The sequence below is a fragment of the Prionailurus bengalensis genome, chromosome E2 (assembly GCF_016509475.1).
Source record: "Prionailurus bengalensis isolate Pbe53 chromosome E2, Fcat_Pben_1.1_paternal_pri, whole genome shotgun sequence".
NCBI classification, from domain to species: Eukaryota; Metazoa; Chordata; class Mammalia; order Carnivora; family Felidae; genus Prionailurus; species Prionailurus bengalensis.
In genome coordinates this window covers 60,380,966-60,405,790 of record NC_057352.1, presented here as the reverse complement: position 1 = coordinate 60,405,790, position 24,825 = coordinate 60,380,966, and the positions used below count along the sequence as shown (strand labels likewise).

Genomic DNA, 24,825 nt, shown 5'->3' with positions numbered 1-24,825 from the left:
CACTCCGGCCCGTCTGAGCAGGCGTTCAGGGGTCCTGGACTGCTCCCCCAGGAAATATGAGGCATCTTTTACGCTCCAGGCACCCTCTGGGGCTCGGATATGGCGACCAAAGAGACAAATTTGCTTTTCCCGAAGACGTCCCGTGGTTTGTGTCTTCTCTGGTCCTGATGGCATCGTGCGCTTCTAGGACTCAGCTTTCACGAAGCTGAAGCATGATGCTGGTGTCCGGTCCATTTCGAGTCTGTTAGTTTGGATTCCGATGGTTTGTTTTTTTTTTTTTTTGGCATTTGGAGGGAGACTGGGGAAACATGACTTTCTTCCAGTTAATGCAACAACAAATAGACCCAAGTGCCTGGGAGGCACATGGCCTTGTGGGACAGGTCAGAAAGTGGTGCTGTCCTGCCTCGTCTGCGCGGTCACCGGGCGGGGCTTTGTCTTCGTGAGGTGCGGTTGTCCATTTCAACGGTTATTCAAAGCCACTGTGTGTACGTGTGTGTGAATATACATATGCTTAAAGTTGTTTTATTATGGAAACTGGTCTGGATCACCCGGCAGAAGAACCAAGTGGCACTCGGAGATCTTGGAAGGACGGAGGTTTATTTTACAGCGGTGAGCTCAGAGAAGAGATCATTCTCCAGAGATCTGAGCACTGAATGCAGGCGGGAAGGGTAATTTATAGCGTCCTCTTCCGCATTTGTGACGGCTTTTGCACGCGTGTGGCAGACAGGGCAGGAAGAACCCAGAAGAGGAGTCTCTCTAACCTGGGAATTAGAGCTTTAGTCCCATCGGCCATCTTATGGTGCAGAACTTTACTTATTTTCCCAGCAGTAGTATTTTGGCGCCTGAGGCGAGCAGGGTGGGAACAAGAATCTGGAAGGGCAGTCTTCAGGCAGGGACTGAAACTCCCTGATCAGTCCTGCTGGCCATCATGTAACAGATTTTTCCCTAACAGTTTGAACTTTATTGCTCTATATCCCAGATATAAAAATAATCACTCAGGGGGGCGCCTGTGTGGCTCTGCTGGTTAAGTGGCCGACTTAGGCCCGGGTCCTGATCTCACGGTTCATGAGTTCGAGCCCCGTGTAGGGCTCTGTGCTGACAGCTCAGAGCCTAGAGCCTGCTTCGGAATCTGTGTCTCCCTCTCTCTCTGCCCCCCCCCCCCCCACTCATGCTCTGTCTCTTTCTCAAAAATAAGTAAACATTAAAAAACAAAAAAATTTTGGGGGGGCGCCTGGGTGGCTCAGTCGGTTAAGTATCTGACTTCGGCTCAGGTTGTGATCTCACAGTTGGTGGGTTCGAGCCCTGCATCGGGCTCTGTGCTGACAGCTCGGAGCCTAGAGCCTGCTTCCGGCCTCCACCCCGGTGACTTCCCTCCCCTGTCCCGTCCAGCCAGGCCTCTCCTGTGAGCTGTCGGGTAGTCGAGCTCCTGCCTTGATGTCTTCTCCAGGAAGAGTCCTTACCTTAAGATACCTATCATAGGAAGTAATTTCATTCGTGCTTAGACTTTTAAAAAAGTAAATTTTGGGGGCACCTGGAGGGTTCAGTCGGTTGAGCGTCCGACTTTGGCTCAGGTCATGATCTCAGTGGTTCGTGAGTCCCAGCCCTACATCGGGTTCACTGCTGTCAAAGCACAGCCTACTTTGGATCCTCTATCCCCCTCTCTCTGCCTCTCCCCTGCTTATGTGTGCTCACTCTCTCAAAAATTAACACCTGAATTAAAAAAAAGAAAAAAGAAGAAGGTAAACTCTCTGAGACCTCTTTTTTGGGCCTGAACCTATTATTTTTGTGTAATGTTTTCAGGGGAGTGTGCATTTTGCAGGTATCTTTTAGAAAATACTTTTCTTTTTCCTTACGCTGCAGGACATCTTAGAGCTACTGTGTGTTTATTCTGAGATCAGTGACCTTGATAAAAATACATTTTTGGAGGAAATTTAGTATGGGTCAGTAACCTGGCCTAGATCCCTTCCTTACTGCGTTCCCTTCCGTTCGCTTAACAGCTACAAAATAGAATCCGAAACAGACTCCAGGCTCTGAGCTGTCAGCACAGAGCCCGACGCGGGGCTCGAACCCACCAACTGCAAGATCACGACCTAAGCCGAAGTCGGTTGCCTAACCGACTAAGCCATCCAGGGGACCCGAAGCAACTAGACTTTTTTTTTTTTTTTTTTGCAACTAGACTTTTGAAACCTACCTTATCGAAGGTGTGTTTTTATAGTGGCGTGTGACTTCCTTGCTGCGCGTTTTGACACATGCCTGCAAACTAGCTTCCACAGACACGACTGGGAAGATGCTTTCCTTTACGCACCATCAGTGATGCTGCACAACAGCGCCTCCGGATGTGCAGCCCATGTACTGCTTTTGCAGAAGGGGAAAAGATGAATTTATTTTACCCTAAATTCCATTTTCTTCATCTTCAGGGGTGGCAAGTAAAGGGAGATTTTTTTAATTCTGTATTTTCTTGAGAACCTAAAAAAAGCAGTTTAGTAGGAAGTGCAGATGTGATTTATCATAATTTATCTTTAACTGATAGATTTTAAAGGCTTCTCTCCGGGATACTGGTTTGTGTTGCCGTGGATCCGAGGTGCTGAGCCCTGGGTACAGAGTCCCGGCTGGTATCTGACATTGCCGTGAGCAGTGCACTTGTGACTTGCCCTTTGCTTGATTTCTTTGACTTGAATTTCCTAATTTTATTGGATGACTGGGCTTGTGTTTGGTGGTTAAAGTGCCTTCCGATCTTTAAAAGACGGCCCTGGTTTGAAGTTGGTAGGAAAAGTAATTTGCCTAGTGCTTCTCATTTAGCAGTTTTGAAATCATTCTCGTATTTATTTCTTTTTTTTGAGAGAGAGAAAAGAAGGAGCTCACGTGCACAAGTGGAGGAGGGGCGCAGAGGATCCGAAGCGGGCTCTGCTCTGACAGCAGAGAGCACGACCCGGGGCACGATTCCATGAACTTTGAGATCGTGACCTGAGCCAAAGTCAGATGCTCACCTGACTCAGCCACCCAGGCGCCCCTTTAATTAAAAGAAGGTAGAAAAAGTTCTTGGTGACTCAGAAATCTCAACACGAGATCCCATACAGGAGTTGTGTTTAGTTCAAGTAGATCTGTATCGTCTTTCCTGTTTTCTTGACGTTGGGTTCATTGATTTTCTTTTTTTCTCAATTTATACATTGTCTAAACGTAATTTTTTTCCTTTTTTAAAACGTTTATTTTGTGAGAGAGAGAGAGAGAGAGAGAGAGAGAGCATGAGCTGGGGAAAGGGCAGAGAGAGAGGGAGAAAGAGCATCCCAAACAGGTTCTGTGCTGTCAGCACAGAGCCCTATGCAGGGCTCCTTCCCATGAACTGTAAGATCATGACCTGAGTCGAGGTCAGGAGTCTGATGCTCAGCCGACTGAGTTAGGCGCCCAGGCGGTTGTTACTTTCTAATTGGTGTATTTGTCCGTTACATCTCATGTGGTTATCGATGTGGCAGTCAATGATGGCTTTGATGCTGCTGTTTTCTACTTGTCCCATCTGTTCTGTATTCCTTTTTCTCTCTTTCCTGCTGCTCTTGGGTTGATTGTATTTTAAGATGCCTTTTTTATCTTCTCTGCTGGCTTATTTGTTGCTCTTTCTTTCTGCCTTGTTTCCATGGTTGTTCTAGGGTTGCACTTCCATCGTCTCCCTTCTGGCGACCTTGTGCCCCTCCTCATAAACTGTCAGGACCGTACAGGAGAACATCCACGTTTTCTCCTTCTGTCCTTTGTGCTGTTGTCCCCACGATACGTGATTGGTTTTGCTTTAAGCAGCTATTACGTAAACAAGTCTTAAAAGGAGAGAGAAAAATATCCCCTGTTGATGTACGAATTGACTGTTTCTGGGACACTTCGTTCCTCTGTGTTTTCACTCGCTAATGTTCTCCTTCAGCCTAAAACTTGGTTTACTGTTTCTTGAAGTGCAGGTCGGCTGGCGTCAGCTTTTTTCCATCTTTCTTCCTAAGTGAAAATGTCTTCATTTTACATTCATTTTACAGGATATTTTTGCTAGATACACAGTTCTAGACTGACAGCGCTTCAAAGCTGTTCCGTTTTCTGGCTTACATTGCTCTAACGAGAGGTTAGTGGTCATTTTCATCTTTGTTCTGCTATATGTGACGGGTCTGTTTTCCCCTGTCAGGCTGCTTAAATGATTTTCTGTTTACCTTTGGCGTTTTAGCAGTTTGATTTTGAGGCACCTGATCATTTTTCGGGAATCCAGTTACGTGTATGTTAGACTGTTTCATATCGTCCAGCAGGCAAGGAGTCTTTACTTCTTTCTCCTCCTCCTCCTCCTCCTTCTTCTTCTTCCAGTCTTTTCTGTGTTTGGCTTCATTTCGGAAGTTTCTGTTGCCCGTTACGGTAGATGTGCTGTGTACCTGTTTACTTCTTGTTTTACCAGTGCTGTTTCTGACACACTGAGTTGTTCAGGTCTGGTTGCTGTTCTCCCGTCTAGTTATCACATTCATATTTTCCTTTACATCTTCGGGCGTATTTATAACTCTTCTCCAGGCCTCATGTGCTAGCTCTCTCATCTCAGTTCTGGGTCTCTTTCTGCCGACCTTTCTTCTGATGGGGCACATCTTCCCCCTAGCAACGTACGGTTAGGTGCCGGTCGGGTGGTGCTCCTGGCCGTCAGCAGCACCTGGCTAGATTTGTGAATGCTGCCTGTTGGATTTTGTTCTTCTCTCAGTGAATGATGAGTTTTGTCCTTGCAGGTGGTTCAGTCACTTGCAGATCATTGGGATCCTTTTGAGGCTTTCCCTTGGGATGGCTTAGCTCTAGGGTGTGGTCTTTCTGGGGTCTCCACTGAATGCCCTGGGTGTTGAGTGACACCTTCCACTCGGTCTAGTTGGAACTTGCTGGTCTCTGCACCAGCGCAACCTGGCCCTGGTGGGTGCTGACCCCGCCCCCGTGGTCTGGCCCCGCCCCCTGTGCAGCAGAGTGCCGAAAGGCTCCGGCAGGACTCCTGACTCCTGCGTGGATGGACATCCAGGGTGTGCACTCTCCATATCGTGCCCTGGCAAATTCTAGCAGTCCTCAGCCAGCGTCCCTGAACTCTGACCTCTGTCTCCTCAGCTCAGTAAGGCCACCTGCTCCGTTGGGCTCCTTTCTCTGCATCAGGTGCAGGAACCGCCTCCAGCATTGAAGGGCCCACCCTACCCGTGCTCCTCCTGTTGTCCGATGGTAGTTGCTTCACGGATGCTGTCCGGTTTTGTCCGTGTTGGCAGAGGGAGGACTAGAGTGCGGCAGGGGTTCCCTCCTGCTCACAAGTGCGGGTTTTATGCCTGTCTCCTTAGGGTCAGCCTTCTCTTGACTAGTATGTTAACTTTTCCCTAGGTGTTCACGGTCGCTGGGGAGTAGGTCAGATGAAGCTCAAGGTCACGGACCGTGGACCCACCTTCCTACCATCGCGGGGGTTCTCCCTGGGCCAGGCCTGCTGCTGCAGTGGAGTGGGGGGTGGGGTGTGGATGGTGAGCTCCTCCTCAGTTGTTGTCTCCTTCTTGGGGAGTGACTTTTTTAAAAATTTTTTTATGCATGAGTGGTGGAGGGGCAGAGAGAGGGGAAGACACAGAGTCCGAAGCAGCTCCAGGCTCAGAGCTGTCAGCACAGAGCCCGACGCGGGGCTCGAATTCACAAACCGCGAGATCATGACCTGAGCCGAAGTCGGACGCTCCGAAGTCGGAGCCACCCAGGCTCCCGAGTGACTTTGTTTTTATTTTTTTATTTATATTTTTTAATTTTTTTAATTCTTTTAATGTTTTTTATTTTATTTTATTTTTGAGACAGAGAGAGACAGAGCATGAGCAGGGGAGGGGCATTGAGAGGGGGAGACACAGAATCTGGAGTGGGCTCCAGGCTCTGAGCTGTCAGCACAGAGCCCGACATGGAGCTCGAACTCACAGACTATGAGATCATGACCTGAGCTGAAGTCGGACGCTTAATGGACTGAGCCACCCAGGCGCCTCGTGACTTCGTTTTTAAAGAAAGCTTCCCAAAACTGATTATGTAAATAGTAAGTATTCATTGTCAAAAAAAAGACAAGAATTAAAAAGAGAAGTAAGTCCATTGTCCATTCTTCCAGAACTATTTCATATATTTGCATCTCTAAACACGTCGTTTTTCTTCTTGTACGTTGGTTTTTTTTTTTTTTTTTTAACGTTTACTTATTTTTGAGACAGAGAGAGACAGAGCATGAACGGGGGAGGGGCAGAGAGAGAGGGAGACACAGAATCTGAAACAGGCTCCAGGCTCTGAGCTGTCAGCACAGAGCCCGACGCGGGGCTCGAACTCACGGACCGCGAGATCGTGACCTGAGCCGAAGTTGGACGCGTAACTGACTGAGCCACCCAGGCGCCCCTATGTTGGCATTTCTTATTAGCTGGAATGTACACAAATCCATGCGAGTGCGCGCGCGCGCGCGTGTGTGTACGATGGCCTTCTGTAACGTGATGTCTCAGGACCCCATTGTATTGCGTAGCTTGACTGTACCACTTGACCTCACTAAACTCCAAAAATCATCACATCTGCTTTCATGCCGTGAAATGATCAGTTTGTTTCCCATAGACGGACTGGTGTTTTAGAGTGACGGGAAACTGACCTGTCCCTAGAGGGGAGGATCTGTGCAGAGACAGTGCATTCAAAACTGGTTACTAATGGGAGTGGAGAGGGCCGTGCCGCCCTAATATGCCACCAGGACCCTCCAGCTAGTCTGGGCAGGAGTGGCATCGGTGACGGAGCCACGTCCTGCCGTGTCCTAAGTGTCGGGCAGGGCCAAGAGCCCGCACTGCAGCGGAAGCCCTGGGGTGCTCAGAGGACAGTGCTTCCTGAGAACTGTGCGACCCACCCAGCGTGCACTCTTTCATGGAAGTTTGTGAGGGCCGGAAGCGCCTGCCCGGGCGCCCCCACCCCACCCACCTACCTGCCGCTGTGGTGACCGCTTCTGAACTCTCTGGCCAGAAGACCCCTGTCGTGTTCCCGTCTCCCACCCCCTGGTGTGAAGGACACGCCTGTGTTGTCTGCTTCGTTGCCTGGCACCCGTGGCTGGTGATCCCAGTGTGGGCCAGCGCGGCATCTGGTCTGTGCCGGCTGTTGCCCGAGTGAGCACCGCAGCCCGGGTTTGCGGGATGCTTGCAGAGGTTTTCGCTGTGGGGTCTGTCCCCTCAGACACGCGGTTTACGGGTCGCCGTAGCACCGGCCAGATGGCGACTGTCCACGAAACGGTGCCATCGGCCGGGGGGTGTGTGTCAAGGAGCGGGATGTCATGGGAGGCGGACTTGCAGCCACCGGGCGGCCTGTGAGGTGTGTGGCTGTGGTGGGGGTGGGTTCAGGCGATCGTGAACCACACAGGCGGTTCCCGTGTGTCCTCTGAGCCCTGGGTCTTCAGCCAGATCCCGGGCCAGGCATTCTGCAGTGGGGTCCAGGCACAGAGCCTGCGTGTCCTCAGGGTGACGAGGTGGGCGGGCTCTGGAGTTCTGGGCGGTGGTTCCGCTTTGATTTGTGTCGCCCTTCAGTCCGCACTGACGCTCCTATTTGGAGAAGAGTTCTTCTGCTTCCCCAAAATACCCAGCCCGAAGCTCCAAAGCCCTGGACTAGATAGTCTAGAAATTGCCTTTAGAATTCTCCAAATCCATGTTTCTTGTATTTGCATCTGTAAAGGTCTTTTTATGTGGAGTAGCATTCTCTCCTGTTTTGGCTTTCTGAAATCCGTTTCCTTACACGGTACTTTGCCTTTTCGGGAAAGGCCTTTTTAATCACGTGCTTTGACTTGCTTTTTCCCCTCTGGTGGGGGGTCTAGCACGGCGATCCCCGGTCTGGCGTCCAGAGCATTGTCCCCACCCCCTGGAGATCGGTCTCAGTGGTGACGGGGAATTCTACCGCGTGCTCGCTTTAGGAGCCCCAGGACGGCTTGGGAAAGTCGTGTGTTTTCGTGCTTGTGTTTCTGGGGTGCTGGCTATTCTTGCTTCATTTTCTTTTTCTTTTTTCTTTTTTTTTTAAGTTTATTTATTTATCTTGAAAGAGAGACGGCACGAATGGGGAAGGGACAGAGAGAGGGAGAGACAAAGAATCCCACGTGGGCTCTGCGCTGGCAGATCTCACGACGTGGGGCTCGAACCCGTGAACCGTCGAGATCGTGACCTGAGCCGAAACCAAGAGTCGGACGCTTCACCGGCCGAGCCCCCCAGGCGCCCCTGTTGCTTCATTTTCATTCAGTGAGCGAGTAACCTTGGGTAGTGACGTGAGCCCCGGAGCTCCCGTCCTCACTCGCCTCCGCCTCACGCGGGCCCGTTGGTTCACGAGGTGTCCCCGTGGACCGTTGTTCTGAGAGCTCGGATACCCTGCTAGGCCCCGCGATACTCCGAAGTGTGCTCACGTCGGCCTGAGAAGCTTCACGTTGCGAGGTGCGCGGTCGGCACACTCCCTCCTTTCCTGCGCCCACTGGCGTGAGCTTGCCAGGGCTCCTGGGCGTGCGGCCCAAGGGCACTTCCCTGCTTTTGCTTGCCGTTACTATTGTGCTCACGTCTTTTATTTTTAACACTTTTTTTTTTTAATTTTTTTTTTTAATGTTTATTTATTTTTGAGACCGAGAGAGAGCATGAATGGGGGGAGGGTCAGAGAGAGGAAGACACAGAATCGGAAGCAGGCTCCAGGCTCTGAGCTGTCAGCACAGAGCCCGACGCGGGGCTCGAACTCGTGAACCACGAGATCGTGACCTGAGCCGAAGTCGGACGATCAACCGACTGAGCCACCCAGGCGCCCCTGTGCTTACGTCTTTTAAAGATGAGCGTGTAAACGTTACATACCACATGTGTGTTAGTGCGGTGTCAGGTGTGCGTGCCAGATAGCCAGGGGAGGGATTAACGAGGACAGGCATTTATACACACAAATATGTTAATGTTTAATAAAAAGGAAGCCGTCTGTCAGTTTGTGTTAGATCTGACGTAAGCCTCTGACGTAATTTTGTCCGTTTTAACGAGATGCGAGGTCATCTAGATACATTTTGCAACCTAGGAGTCCGTGGAAGCTTATTTGCCGGACGCAGGAGGTTTGAGGAATTTCCCCCTCAGACGCAGGGGAAGGTGGTGGCCGAGTGCGGGCGCCGGCCGCGGCTGCCGGGTGCACTGCTCTGGTGGACCTCGCGGACGCGGAGCCGGCGCTGACCTCTGCCTTCTTCCCGCAGGCTGTGGCGGTGCCCCAAGGTGGGGGTCAGCTGTGGATCTTCGGAGGGGAGTTTGCCTCTCCCGACGGAGAGCAGTTCTACCACTACAAGGATCTCTGGGTCCTGCATTTGGCCACCAAGACTTGGGAGCAAGTGAGGTAAGGTGCCGGGTGATGGGCCCGACCTCTGGCCTTGGCCGCTGTCCTGTGCCGGCGTTCCGCGTGCGCAGTGACGCGGTCAGATCCCCGGGCTCCGCAGAGCACGATGTCAGAGCCCCGGGAGACCAGCCTCGCGGTCACCGAAGCGAAGGCAGAGCTTGTCTTTCCTCTCGCTCCTTCTCAACAGCTGCCCGGCGCCGGACTCTGTTGAGGGTGTTGCGGGGGCCAGCGCCGCGTCCCGGCTTGCCGTCCCGTCCGCCCTCGGCGGCGCCTGCATGTGTCATTTGGGGCGCAGCTCTCGTCCTGGGCCGTCGGAGGCAGCCCTGGGTTTCAGCTTGCTGCTGTCTCCCCCAAGGGCGTGCTCTGTCTGGGTCAGGTTGACATAGCAGAGCTGGAGAGAGGAGAGGAAAGCGGGCAGAGGCTTCCTGATGTTCTCAATAAACCAGGCTCTGCCGTCGTCGGTGCTTGATTTCTGCCCCCGTCGGTGACGATGACGACGTGAGTGTCACGTCGTACTGCACGTTCTCCGCCGGTCAGAGCTGGAGCTGCACGTCACCAGAATGACAGCGGAACGACGTGGAAAGTAGTGTTAGTTGGCTTTATCCTTCGGGGGTGCACGTGCCCAGTTGCCGGGGCCGCGCACAGCCCAGGTGCGGGGTTCCGTCTCCGCTGTCAGAGCAGCAGACCGGAGCTTCCTCAGCGGCCGGGGCAGGCGCCGGATTGCGGGGTTCGCGCGTGGGGCCGCACCCTTCTCGGGTCCTAGGCCCAAGGGAGGGTCTGTCACTCTGTCACTCTGGAGGCTGTGCTCACTCATGTGATGATGAGCCTCCTAGGAGACTGCCGGTGCCGGGCTGTCGGGGCCGGCTCCCACCAGCTCCGACCAGCGTGGGGCCTGGGCGTTGACCCCGCGGAGGCCGCCGTGCCGGTTCAAGTGTAGACCGCAAGCCCCGCTAACCCTGCTGCAGGAGACGTGATCACTGGAACGCCTCTGCGCACGCTACCCGCCATCAACTTCGTTTCCCTTTCTCTTACTTGCTTTGGGAAAGGATCCTGGTCTTGGTGGGCACAGCAGTCCAGTGGTTTTCGTGTGAAAAATGGGTTTTGTTACATATTTGTTGAAACTTCGTCTTTTAGCCTCCATTTCAAAGTATTTAGGCCCAGAGCACGCGCTCTTTGTCGCCTCTCTCGCTTTGCTTGTGTGCTTTTAAAAACCCACTGGTTGTTTGTTGCCTGTCCGTGTCTGGCGAATTGATTCAAGACATCTTCTTAGCATTTTTGTCCGTCTGAGTAGCTTTTTGTCCATAATAACGGCCGGCCGAGGAACAGCGACGGGCTCTGCGAGCACCCACGGCTCTCTGGCCACAGCTCAGCGGGGCCCGTGCTGCCGGCGGTGCCGCCCCGAGCCTCTCGCTGGTGCGCACACCTCCCCGTGGCCCTCAGACTCTCCCGGTTGTGTGGCACGTGCCGCGGGTGTCTGTCACACGGAAGCAGGGGGGGCACTGTGGACGTAGGGCCGCTAGGGGATGCGCCCTCGGAGGGGCTTGCCGTGGCCGCCGTTGCCTTGATGCGGCCCGGGGCCCGCTGTCACCCCAGCACGCATGCACGGCATTCACGGCCTCTGTCCCGTGTTGGAAGTGGTCCCTGAGAAAGCGGTCCCTCGGTGCTTGAATGCTTGCCGAAGAACGCGGTGTGTCGTAGAGCCTGTTCGGAACTAGCGGGAAACCGTGGAGGTGAGGCTTCCGGGCTTTAGTCTGGATGGAGTGATGGGGCGGGAAAAGAGCGTGGGCTTTACTTTCCTTTGCGTCTAAGTTGTCCCTTTTCCGGCCTTCCTTCTGGGTGAGGACCTCGGCTCCGGTGGGTGAGGGACAGAGCGCCGCTGCGAGCCGTCCTTGGGCCACGTGCGAGCATCCTCTGACTAGAAGGTGCAGCCCGTGGGCACAGACCTGGGAGTCACGAGGTGGAGGGTTGTCACCAGCTCTGCCCCTGATTCTGTTTGCGAGGAGACTTAAATGACCAGCGGGCTTCTGGGCTCTGGTGCTTCGCGCGTTGATCGTTAGGAGGTGTCTTCTGTCTTGAGCCTGCTGGTGGAGCAGAAAGTCCCAAGTGGTGTCACAAGACAGTACCTGGTGACACATGTCCATTTCCTCGTCTTTGTTGTCCCCTACTCTTTTTTCTGATCAGATGGCAGAGCTCCAGAGACATGTACTTGTTTTAATTTTTTCTTTTTCAGATTTTTATTTAAATTTTAGTTAACACATAGCGTAGTATCGGTTCCAGGAGTAGAATCCATCACTCACGTACACCACCCAGTGCTCACTGCGACACGTGCCCTCCACCCCCACCCACCCCCTCCATCAGCCCTCAGCTTGTTCTTTATCGTTCAGAGTCTCTCGTGGTTTGCTTCCCTTGATCCTCGCTGTCCCGTATGTTCATGTGTTTTGCTAAATTCCACATTGGAGTGAAACACGTATGGTATCTTTGTCTCGCTGACATGACTTCGCTTAGCATAACATCCTCCGGCTCCATCCCTGTTGCTGCGAATGGCGAGATTTCCTTCTCTTTGGTCTGTGAATAACGTTCCGTTGTCTATACATCTTCTTTATCCGTTTGTCAGTCAGTGGGCATTTGGGCTCTTTCCGTATCTTGGCTATTGTAGATAATGCTGCTATAAACATCAGGGTGCATGTGCCCCCTTGAATTTGCATTTTTGTATCCTTTGGGTAAATACCTAGTAGGGCAGTTGCTGGGTTGTAGGGTAGTTCTAGTTTTAAATTTTTGAGAAATTTCCATACCGTTGCCCAGAGCGGCCGCACCAGTTTGCATTCCCACCAGCGAGGCAAGAGGGTTCCCCTTTCTCCACATCTGCACCAACATCTGTTGTTCCCTGAGTGGTTGGTTTTCACAATTCTGACAGGTGTGAGGTGGTATCTCAGTGTGGGTTGTTTTTTTTTTTAAATTTTTTTTTCAACGTTTATTTTTGGGACAGAGAGAGACAGAGCATGAATGGGGGAGGGGCAGAGAGAGAGGGAGACACAGAATCGGAAACAGGCTCCAGGCTCTGAGCCATCAGCCCAGAGCCCGACGCGGGACTCGAACTCACGGACCGCGAGATCGTGACCTGGCTGAAGTCGGACGCTTCACCGACTGCGCCACCCAGGCGCCCCTCTCAGTGTGGTTTTGATTTGTATTTCCCTCATGATGAGAGATGCTGAGCATCTTTTCATGTGTCTGTGAGCCACCTGGATGTCGTCTTTGGAGAAGTGTCTGTTCAGGTCTTCTGCCCGTTTCCTTGTGGATTATTTGTTTTTGGGGTGTTGAGTTTAGTAAGTTCTTTATCAATTTCGGACACTAACTCTTTATCAGGTATCAAACATTCTCTCCCATTCCGACGGTCGCCCTTTAGTTTTGCTGGTTGTTTCCTTCATCGTGCAGGAGCTCTTTATCTTGATGAGGTCCCAGGACGTTTTTGCTCGTGTTTGCCCTGCCTCTGGCGTGTCGTCTCCCACCCTTCATCATCTCGGGCGCTGAACCCCAGCCTTCCCGAAACTCTTGGTGCCTCGGCCCTCGGGGTGCGGCCCCGCCACCCACCCCGCCTGCCCCCGGGGTTGTCCCCAGACCAGTGAGGAATGTGAGCAGGCACGGCCCCTTCTCCCGCCGGCGCAGCTTTCCACGGCCCGGCGCGCCTGCAGACGGGTGTCCCACTGCCCCGGGAGCCGCGAGACATGCCGCGTGTGAACCCGTGAAGTTTTTTGTGTGGGAGGCGGTGCCCCGAGGGCAGCCCAGGCTTCCTGTAAAGTGGCGAGCGGCATGACGGGAAACCGCGCCCAGGACGGGAGAAGGCGAGCCGCAGCTGGTGTCGCCTGCACCGTCACCCCGCTGTCACGGGACATGTGCGCACGCTTCGGCCCCGAGTGCACTGATGGGAGCGTGCCCCGGAGAAACGCTCCCTCTCGTTTTAACACGGAAACATCCATGAAAAGCCCACGAAGCAGAACAGCACGTACCTGAGAGGAAAGCCCGGGGTGTGTGCGCGCGCCCGTGCCCGCCAAGGGCGCCGGAGAACCTGTGCGCGCGCGGCCGGAGGTCCGGTGCGTCCGGGTGCTGTGCTGGCTCGCCGCCCCTCGCACCTGTTCGGCACCCCTCCGTCGCGCTCCCGGGGCCCGGGTCTTCTCCCCTCACGCGTTTCTTGTGCGTTTTCCTCACGTGGGTTCCAGAATCCGATTTTCAGGTTGTGTTTTTAAACATCCCAGTGGGAGTTTGGTTGGACTGCTTGCATTTGTAGACTGCACTCCGGGAGAGTCGCCATCTCTCTGGTCTTGTCTTTTTGATCAGGAGGTCGTCCTTCTCTCCAGGTAGGCTTAATTCTCACCCTTTGGTAACAATGAGGTGCCTGGAAGGAGGGTTGTGGAGTCAGAGGGCACTTGTGGCTCTGAGCCCCTCACCTGGCGTCTGTCGCCCCACAGAGACTCCACCTGGCCCTCCGCCTCTGTCCCCGTCCCCGGCCATTTGCTGGCGGTCCTCCCCCTCGGGGGCGGCAGTTCCCGCTGCCGCGGGGCAGTTTCCTGTCCTTACTGGCACTCGGGGAGGTTCCTCGGAGAACGGTTGAGGCGGTCCCAGCAAGTGTCGGTGGCGTCGTGGCTGGGAGCCCTGGCAGCCTGGGGACGCGGCCCAGAGCTAATGCCTCTGTTCTTGATTCTTGGGCTTTCCTGCACCCGCGAGCACCCCCGGAGCTTCACCAACATGCCTCCCTGCCCTCACCCCAGACATCGAGTCTGGTTCAGAGCAGGTTTAAAACGGGGCTCAGGAACCTGCATTGTGTTTAACCTCTACCCACCCCACTCAGTGACCCTGAAGGCAGCGGGAGCCCCACTCACTTGTCCTCTGGTCTCGGTCTCGTGCCAGTTTTGAGCGTTGTTCACTGATGTGAGAACGCCTGTAAGCAAGAGAGCTCCTTTAGATTCCTTGGATCCTTAACAAGTAAGGTCGTGTAGATAGTGCTTTTGTAATTTCGCTGATTGTGGCAAAATGAAAGCGCCACCCTGTTTCCTGGTGGGGCTGTGCTGGCCCGAGGGGCTGGGCCCAGTAGGACTGTGCCAGAGGGCACATGCACCGCTGGCTCAAGCCTGCCATCCGTGGGCTTAGGCTGCGGCCGCTGCTCCTTGCTGCTCCTTGTGACAGGGTGTGGTCGACACCCTGGCGCAGTGGCTGCCGTTGGAAGAGGGCCGCTGTCCTCCGTGGTCTTGTCTTGCTGATCTATAAGAAAAGTAGGGAGAGGCATTCAAAACGCAGACTGAGCGTACTGTTTCTGGGGAAGGTCTCCGAGCTCAGGAGAACCCACGGGGCTGTGGGTTCGTATCGCTCAGGAGGAACAGGCAGAGCCCGCCGTGAGCTTGACTCTTCCAGGACTGGCCCGGCACCGTGCATTCATCTTTCAGTAAACGTGTCCCACTGCCGTGCGGGTGGCTTTACAGTCGGGGAGGCCTCGAGAGAAGGGTTGCGCGTTGGTAAAGGCCAGCATCAGCTGTACTAAATCGACACGTAGATTTAGTCCCTCTCTTGGCTGCCAAACAGATTTCTCTGGTGGAAGGGCGGGACGGATTCCCTCTCGCTGTCTGGTCGCTTCTCATTTCTTAACACGGCAAGGGTGTCCCACCCACCCTGGCATGCATGGGCCCGTCAGGGGAAAACGACTTCAGCTCTCCAGCGGGAAAGGCCAGGGCCTGCGGAGGGGGGCCAGGGAAGAGCCGCTCCTCTGAGATCTGAAGTCAGGTCACCGGAAGGGGGGCCTTGATCCACCTGTGCCTGCGTGTGTCCCTGTTTCACAGCCCTGGATGCTTAGCGTGGAGAGAAGAGCACGGGCCCTGAGTCGCATCACACCGCATGCCTCGTTGTGCCACCCGGAGCTGTGTGACCTGAGCGGGTGCAGCCACTGCCCCGAGTAGCGTCGCAGTGCCTGGGTGGGTGTGACAGGCACCAAATGCAGTCCCCAGCGCCTGTGCCCTGTCTGGTGCCGTGCCTGGTGGGGAGCACCTCTGCAGCCACCAGAGTTACCGCAGGGCGGCCTCTCCACGTGGTGCTGATGGCCGAAAAGGGACCAGATGCCAGTTTGGTTTCTGTGAAAGCGCTTTATTAAAAAGTAAACTCTGATGGATGTACGTGGTCCTGGGCAGCTCAGTGAATTTTACAAAGGCAGACGCACCTGTGCGCTCAGATGCAGAAGAGAGTTCTCCCCGTCCCTCCAGCCCCCGTGTACCCCTTGCGGTCACTCCCCTGTGCCCGCCCTGAGCGCAGACGAGGTTTGTTTTGAACGTCCCGTAAACGGACTCTTGCCTCTCCCGGACTCTTGCCTCAGCATTCACACGGAGCACTGTTTTTGTGAGATTTGTCTGGGTCGCCTGTGGTCGTGGTGTATTTGTCTTGGGGCTGTTTAATCTGTTCTGGAGATGGGACGCTGCGTCCGGTCGGCGGCGGGCATCGCAGAGTCACCGGTTCCACGGTTATCGCAAGGGCAGGGGTGCCGCCGTCAGCATTCCCGGTGAGCGTGCGCACTCCTGTCGAGTGTGCGTCCAAGCGGAGTGAGGCCACGGGGCCGTGAGGCGTGTGTGCGTTCAGCCCTGGCATGCCCTGGCAAGCCGTCCTGCGTGCTGCTGGTACCGACCGGCCCAGCCCGTGGCCCCCCAGGTGAGCTCCAGCTGTCGTGCCGGGGCCGGGGCCGGGCGTTCTCCGTCTCCGCTGGGGCCTCTGGGGCCCGTGTGACGCCAGACGGACCCTCAGCGGTCTTCTGTCGTCTCCACTTACGTTCTGGGTTGCAGCGACCGATGCTGGCTTGACATCACAGCGGTTTGAGAGCGAGAGGAGAGGTCACGGGGTTACTGCGTCAGGAAGGCTGAAGTGCAGAGCCGGCACTGGCCGGCTGCCTCCGTGACGCTGCGTGTGCGCGTGGATGACCGGCCTGCACGCGCCTGTTGAGATTTCCTTGGGTCTCTGTCTTCGCCGGGAGGCCCCAGCACAGCTGCCCTGGGTTTTTCTCCCTTGATGGGGGCTGCTGGTTCGGTCGATAGATTCTGACAGCGTTGGGTTTGTTTTTTCTAGAAAACGCAGTCTTTCCCCCTTCCCAGCCGCATCTCATCCAGGGGCAGGGACGGGGGGCTGGTGTGTGTTCACACGCGGGTGCACCTGTGTGAAATTGAGGGCAGGTCACTCGTGGCGCAGGGCCCGCGTCGCGTTTAACGGCAGAGGAGAGGCGGAGGGGCCGCGATCGAGCAGTCGCCTCCTCTCCCCAGATCGGGGGAGGCTTGTCGGGTTACTGGCCGGAGCAGACTCTCCAGAGACCGCGACCCACTGGACGGTTAGCGCCCTGGTCCGCTCACGCGGCGGGCACGAGTGGCAACGGACCGGGGTTTTTCCCTGCAGAGGCCGACCTCACCACCCTGGAGGCTGGAAGTCCGCAGGTTCGCTGACGGGTGACGGCCTGCTTCCTGGGTCGCAGACAGCCACCTGCGTGTGGTGTCTTCCTGTGGCCTTTGCTCGTGGAGAGAGTTCTCTTCTTCCTCGCCAAAGGTCGAGGTTCCCATCTTGGGGCCCCACGCTCATGACCTCCTCGAACCCTCATCACCTCCCAGAGGCCTCTGCTCCCATCTGTCGCATCAGGGGTCAGGGTTCAACACAGGAATGGGGGGCAGGGGCACAGACAGCCCATCACGGCTGGTGCGTGGTGTTTGCCGAGATCAGTGTGTATGAGGGTCTCCTCAGGTCAGCGTGATGGAAGCCGGCCACCCCTGTGGTGGAGACGCCAGACCGGCGGGGGTCAGCAGGCAGGGCATTCGGGGACGGCCAGAGGACACCACACGGCCCGGCCGAGAGACGGGGGAGGTTCCGGGGCTCGGGGGCTGCCGTGAGGGAGGGGTGCGCCCTGAGCCTGCCTCTCCTCCCCGCACCCCGTTTCCCGTGGGCACTCCCTGCGCTGAGGGGCTTCTCCATGGGAGCAAGCAGAGCAGGGCCGGGGCCACTGCACAGAGCCCTCGGGCGCTCTCGTCCCTTCCCCTGCCACACCGGGTCGGGCCCGCCTGCCACACTCAAGAGGCAGCATTTCTAGAGGCCGCCGCTGCCTTCCTCCGTACCACCAGGAGGCGCGGTTGGGCACGGGGACAAAGATTTTGGCGCCTTCTCCGTCTTTCTGGATCTGGTGCCGCCACAGCCAGTTACCTGTGACTCGAAGACCACGCACAGGGAGGCCAGGCTGCTCACAGACTCTGCCTTTCCGGGTGCCGCCCGAGTACCGTGAAGTCACCCTCTCACAGCGTGAAGTTCCCCGGCCTTCCGCGTGTTCACAGACCGGTGCGGCCATCACTGCTGTCTCGGTTTAGAGCCCTGCCACCTCCCTCCAGAAGATGCTTCGCTCCCTCCATCCCCGGCTGCCTCCAGCCTGCCTCTGTCAGAGCCACAGGCCCACGGCCTTTGCGCCCTTTGCGCCCTTGTCACCGACTCTTCACACAGTCTTTAAGGTCATTCTGTATCAGTAGATACTCCGTACTGCGGATGGGTCACATTTGGTTCATCCATCCATTCGCTGATGGATATTTGGGTTGTTTCCACTTTTCCATCTCTGAGCAGTGCTGCCAGGAACGTTTGTGTACAACTAATATATTTTTATAGGCATCAGAGCAGTTAGGAGAGGCAATAAAAATTGGTTGAATGAGGGGCGCCTGGGTGGCGCAGTCGGTGAAGCGTCCGACTTCAGCCAGGTCACGATCTCGCGGTCCGGGAGTTCGAGCCCCGCGTCAGGCTCTGGGCTGATGGCTCAGAGCCTGGAGCCTGTTTCCGATTCTGTGTCTCCCTCTCTCTCTGCCCCTCCCCCGTTCATGCTCTGTCTCTCTCTGTCCCAAAAATAAATAAATGTTGAAAAAAAAATTAAAAAAAAAAAATTGGTTGAATGAAAAAACACACAGAAGCGTGTAAGAGAATGTGTATGTGCACATGTGCGCACACTGTTTTCTCTTGATTTGAGCAAGGAGCCAGCATTTGGCCCTTAGTGAAACCCACACACTCCGTGTGTATGTGTTCACGCGGTGTCTAAGAAAAACAAGCATCCCGGGGAAGAAGAATCATTAGCAGAGGGGTCGGAGTTATTTGTCTGATCCTGTTGGAAGGACAGTGACGAGTCAGCTGAAATCAGACCACGCCTCATAACTTTAAAGTGTGAATTTGGGGACGTGAAACGCAGGTGAAAGCGGACACGCGCGTCCTGCCCTCCAGGTTCTGTGGTGAGCCGTGGGGCTCGTGGTCTGGGGGCTCCCTGGCCTCCCCCACAGCTGTGAGTGGAGCCAGTACCTGGAGAAGTGGGAGCAAGAGTGTGGGTAGACCCCCTGCCCCTTTCCTGCTGACTCACCATCACTCTCTACTCTCACCGTGCTTGGGGAGGAAGGGAGTCTGACACACACACACACACAGAGGGTGGGAGACTTTAAAACTGTCATTAGGGTAAGTGGCCAGGCTTTGGTGCAAAGATTCCTGTAGTGCTCAGACTTCCAGCTTCGTTCAGGATAGTTCAGCGTCTGAATCCGTGCTTGCAAGTGCGAGTTCTGGGGCCCGACTGTCTCATTCTCGTTCTGGCTCTGCCACTGACTGGCCTAGTGTGTTTCCTGACTTCCATGTCTTGATGTTCTCATCTGTAAAATGGGATTAAAGATAGTATCTGCCAGGGTCTCCTGGGTGGCTCGGTCGGTTAAGTGTCCGACTTCGGCTCAGGTCATGATCTCACGGTTTGTGGGTTCGAGCCCCGTGTTGGGCTCTGTGCTGACAGCGCGGAGCCTGGAGCCTGCTTCGGGTTCTGTGTCTCCCTCTCTTTCTCCCCCTCCCCTGGACCTGCTCGTGCGCGGGCACGCGCGCGCTCTCTCTCAAATATAAACAAACATTTAAAAAACTAAGAAAAGGTGACATCTGCTCATCTGGTCGATGTGAGGATTGAAAACCTGTAAGAGGAGCGCCTAGTGGAGGATGGGCGCCCACAGATAGCGGTTTTATTATCGACTGTAGCGAAGTAAAACATGGAAGCAGCCTGATAGGCGGCCCGGGTTCTAGAGACCGCCACTGATTTTTCCATACAGTGCGATTCAAGACCGTTAGACTTACCAAGCCCAAAATTTGTTGGTCGGTTGAGTTGATCCGTGGAAAAGTGGGGCCGAATTCCAAAGGTACGTCGTTTGAAATGAAAAGGGAAATGCTTTCGTACACGCTTCCCGCCCAGGCCGTGTTGCAACCATTCTTGGAGAGGGGACCTTTTCTGTTCTGAGGATGCACCACTGGACTGAGTTCCCTGATGGGTCCTCCTGTGTGACCTTGAATCTCAGGGATTAAGAGAGAAGTGGTTCCTTTGCTCACTAAATGTCTCCGGGCCGGCTGGCACGGGACCGTAGTGTGTAGTTTCGTCAGGTGTCGGCTTTCAGAGCGCTCACGGAAGCATTTGCGTACCAAGCGCTCAACACTGCGCGCTGAGCCGTGGAGCTAGCTGACGCTTCCACACCTTCTGCAAATGTCCCCACAGAGGGGCCCGGGTGATGCCGAGTGGCACCTTGCCCTGTTGGAATGCCGTTCTGCACGTAGCTCCAGTGCACTTAGAAGCACTCACTCCCACAACGTTACACATGTATTTTTGTGCCACGTACAGATCTGGCTGAGTAGGACTTGTTAATTTTCTAAGACTCCGTATTTAGGAGTGACGGCAATTGAAAGGAGCCTGTTGGGGATTCAGATATAAACAGGCTTTTTTGGTTGGCTTTATTTTTCTAAAGGGGTATATGGAGTCTTTTTATAGAAAATTTTTCCCGTTTTGGTTACCAAACAGTGATACTTGGCTGCTGCCAGAAAAAGGGAATTGAGTCTTTCGTGCCTGGCTCACCAGAGGACAGAACACCCTTCAGATTCGTGGACAGGAAGCACAGGAGGCCCTTAACCTGGAGGGAGCATCTTGGCCACGGGGAGGCGTGTAACGACGGCCTTTAGGTTCCCGGAGGTTTCGGGCTCTCCTGCGTAACTTTTCTTGAAGTGGGATCAGAAGCGGCCATGCTAGTTTAGTTGTTGAACCTGTTCCCCAGATTGTACTTTGAAAGAATTATATCAGAAGATTCCTCAAAAGGGAATTGGCTTGTTGCCAGCATGCATGGTGTTTTTCTTCTTACCCGGCCTCTCTAATGTGCAGTTTTGCGGCGTGGTCTCCTCGGCAGCTGGCACGGAGGGACGGAGTGTGGAGTGTGGCCAGCCCCCAGGGCACCGCTGCCGCCGTGCGGAGCAGAGTGCCAGTTGAGGTCGGCGCCCAGCAACTGCGTGAACCTGTGGCGGGCCCAGACGCTCCTTCTGAGCCTTGCTCGTTTGGTTCTTTTATCGTGAATTTGGATAAGAAAATGCGCTCACTAAATTTGTGGGTGATACAAAGCCGGGAGGCAGAGCAAATACATTGGTTGACGAATCCAGCATCCAAAATCACCTTCGTGGACCAAATCCAGCAAGATGTAATTGAAGTGGGAGAAGCTTCCCTCGTAGGTTGCATGCAAATATAGGATTAAGAGAGCTGACTGAAAACAGCTGTCCTTGCTAGTAGATGAGGAGGGATTTAGTAACTTGTAATCCTGGGTGGCATCAGCATGTGCTAGGCTGCCCAGAGGCCAGTGCTTGAAGGTTGGGTGACAGGACGTGGCGTCCGAGAACGGGTGTCGTGTACCTTCGGTCGACTTGCTGCCGCCGAGGAGGTGGTCCTTTTGAGTGACACGTTTTGAGTGGACGTTCAGAGACTGAGGGCCTTAGGGGAGAGAAACCAGGTGATGAGGCATTTGAGGAAAGGTGAGGAGAATGGAATTGGATCTGGGTTGGAAGAGGGAAGACCCTGGGGGTCCTCCCAGCCATGTGTGACGAGCTGTTCGCCAGGAATTTGCCAAGGAGGAGGCATTTGGTTGGGTAGTTCGAGCTCCATTTTCTTCTGAGATTCTGTGTGTTGATGTATTTTTTTAGGGCACCTGGTTTTGGGGGTAGCTCTGTAGAGTGCACAAGAGGAAATGAAACGAACGCGTCCTAGAAAGAGTGCTGCGCAGCGTGGTTCGGGTTGTGGCCCTCCCCTGCAGCCGGGACTCGTTGGGGTCTTTGTGGAAGGTGGACTCGACGGAGAGCCGGGCCCTGAGAGCTGCCGAGGCAGCATGCGGGGAGCAGAGGCACCTGGAGTGCCTGGCTCCCATGTAGGAGTCAAGGCTTGTAATCCATAGGAATCTAGGAGGCGTGCCCAGATGCGTCGGCTCCTTTGAGAGCAGGTTGCTTGTTTTCTTGCTGTTGAGTTTTAAGACTTGTTTGTAGATTTTGGTCCCTTTTTGGATGTATCTTCTGAAAATACTTTTTCCCAGGCTGTGGCTTCTGATTCTCTTGATACTGTCTTTTGCAGAGCGGAAGGCTTAAAGTTCAGTAAAGTCCAGCAAATCTGTTGCTTTACAGTTAGGTCTGTGATCCGTTTTTGTGAAGGATGTAAGGTCTGTGTCTAGATTAATTTTTTGGCACGTGGGTGTCGAGTAACTAGCACCATGTGTTGGAGGGGCCGTCTTTGCGCCATTGTATTGCCTTTGCTCTTTTGCCAGAGACCAGTTGACCGTATTCATGGGGATCTAATCCTGGGCTTTCTGCTTTGTCCCATCGATCTCTTTGTTTCATCTTTTTCCAACATCACACTGTCTTGTCTACTATGGCTTTGCAGTGAGTCTTGAGGTCAGATAGGTCTGTCTTCCCACTTTGTTCTTAAATATCGTGTTGGTTGTTCTGCATCTTTTTATCTCTCTCCATATAAACTTTGCAATTAGTTTGTCCTTGCTGCTGGCATTGTGATTGTGATTGCATTGAAACCATTGATCAAGTTGGCAAGAACTGACGTCTTGAAATACTGAGTCTTTCTATCCGTGAACACAGAACTTTCCTCTGTTTATTTAGTTGTTTGATTTTTGTCCGTCATAGTTTTGTGGTTTTCCCCAAATAGATCTTGTATATATTGTTATATTTACACTAAGTATTTCATTTCTGGGATGTTAATATAAGTAGTATTGTTTTTAATTGCAAATTTCATTTGTTCATTGCTGGTATCTAGGAGAGCAGTTGACTTTTATGTATTTAACCTTGCTGCCTGCAGCCTTGCTATAATCACTTATTAGTTCCAGGAAGTTTCTTGTCAGTTCTTTCAGATTTTCTTTTTTTTTTTTTTTTTTTTTCAACGTTTATTTTATTTTTGGGACAGAGAGAGACAGAGCATGAACGGGGGAGGGGCATAGAGAGAGGGAGACACAGAATCGGAAACAGGCTCCAGGCTCTGAGCCATCAGCCCAGAGCCCGATGCGGGGCTCGAACTCACGGACCGTGAGATCGTGACCTGGCTGAAGTCGGACGCTTCACCGACTGCGCCACCCAGGCGCCCCAGTTCTTTCAGATTTTCTACATAGATCATGTCAATTGCAAACAAAGACAGTTTTCTGTCTTCCTTCCCAATATTTATACCTTTTATTGCCTTTTCTTGCCTTGTTGCATTACCAAGGACTTCTACGACAATGTTGAAAGGGATGGTGAGAGGGGGCATCTTGCTCTATACCTGATCTTAGCAGAAAAGCTTTCAGTTTCTCATTATTTTGTAGGATATTAGCCGTAGGTTTTTTGTAGACCTTTATCAAGTTCAGAAAGTTCCCCTCTGTTCCTAGTTTACTGAGAGAGTTTATCATGAATGGTTGTTAGGTTTTGACAAAGAGTTTTTCTGCTTCTATCAGTATGATCCTGTGATTTTTCTTTCTTAGTCTCTTGATATGATGGCTCATGTTAACTGATTTTAGAATGTGGAACTTGCCTTGTTGTAAACCCGGGATAAATCCCGCTTGGTCATGGTATATAATTCCTTTCATACTTTTTTTTGACTCGATTTGTTAATATTGAGGGTTTTTACATCTCTGTTCCTGAAAGATACTGGTCTGTAGACTTTTTTTCGTGATGTCTTTGGTTTGGGTGTAGGGTAGTGCTGGATAGAGGACAGAAGCTATGTTTTGAAAGAGATTGTAGAGGATTGGTACAATTTTTTTCCTTAAATATTTGGTAGAATTCACCAATGAATGCCTTTGGGCCTGGTGCTTTCTGTTTTGGAAGATTATTAATATCTTTAATAGATGCAGGCCTGTTCAGATTGTCCACTTTTTAATGTGGAGTTTGGTAAATTCTGTCTTTTAAGGAATTAGTCCACCTTTTCCAGGTTATCAAATCTTTGGGCATGGAGTTGTTCGTGGTATTGCTTTTTTTGTTGTTATTAATGTTTTTAATTTCTGTGGGATCTGTAGTGATGTCCCCTCTTTCATTTCTGATATTAGTAATTTGTGTTCTCTCCCTTTTTTCTTAGCTTGGCTAGAGGCTTATCAATTTTGTCAGTCTTTTCAAAGACCTAGCTTTTGGTTTTGTTGATTTTTCTCTATTTTCAAAAATATTAATTTCTGCTCTAATTCCCTTTTTTAAGTATGTATTTATTTTGAGAGAGAGAGAAAGCGAGCGAGCAGGGAGAGGGAGAGAGTCTGAAGCAGGCTCCTTGCTGTCAGCATGGACCGTGGGATGTGGATGGAGCTCATTCCCACGAATCGTGAGATCATGACCTGAGCTGAAATCAAGAGTTGGATGTTTGGGGTACCAGGGTGTTCAGTTGGTTGAGTGTCCGTCTGACTTTGGCTCAGGTCATAGCCTCGCCGTTTGTGAGTTTGAGCCCCACATTGGGCTCGCTGCTATCAGCGTGGAGCCTGCTTTGGATCCTCTGTCTCCCTGTCTCTCTCTGTCCCTCCCTCACTCCTGCATGCTCGCTTGTGCTCTCTCAAAAATAAACATTTTTTTTTTTAAAGGTAAAAAAAAAAAAAAAGTTGGACGTTTGACTGAGCCACCCAGGTACCGCTGTGCTCTCTTATTATGTCTTCTTTTCTGTTTTGGGTTTAGTTTCCTCTTCTTTTTTCCGGTTTCCTATGGTGGAAAATTAGATTATTGGCTTTAAATACTTCTTCTTTTCCAATATGTGCATTCAATCCTATACATTTCACTGTATCCCACAAATTTTGATAAATTGTGTTTTTATTTTCATTTGGTTCAAAATACTTAAAATTTTCTCCTTATTTCTTCTTTGACCCACATGTTATTTATAAATATGTTGTTTAATCTGTGTATTTTGTATTTCCCATCTATCTTTTTTTTTTTTTTTTTTTTAAGTTTATTTACTTTGAGCGAGAGTACGAGGCGGGGAGGTGCAGAGGCAGAGAGAGAGGGAGAATCTTAAGCAGGCTTTGCACTGTCAGCGTGGAGCCTGATGTGGGGCTCGAACTCACGAGACTGTGAGACCATGACCTGAGGCGAAATCAAGAGTCAGACGCTTAACCTACTAAGCCACCCGGGCGCCCCTCCTGGCTCTCTTTCTGTTACTGGTTTCTAGTTTATTCTCACTGTGCTCTAAAAGCAGAAATT

General features: G+C 52.9%; 1 protein-coding gene across 2 annotated transcripts in view; it reads left to right on the top strand.

The window, feature by feature from the left end:
• Positions 1-24,825, top strand: part of KLHDC4 (kelch domain containing 4) — a 49,999-nt gene that overhangs the window by 10,804 nt on the left and 14,370 nt on the right. For both annotated transcript variants that reach the window (XM_043599843.1, XM_043599844.1), the window contains one exon: positions 9,194-9,330. In XM_043599843.1, the coding sequence (XP_043455778.1) occupies positions 9,194-9,330 (137 nt within the window). The remainder of the gene's footprint in view (positions 1-9,193; positions 9,331-24,825) is intronic.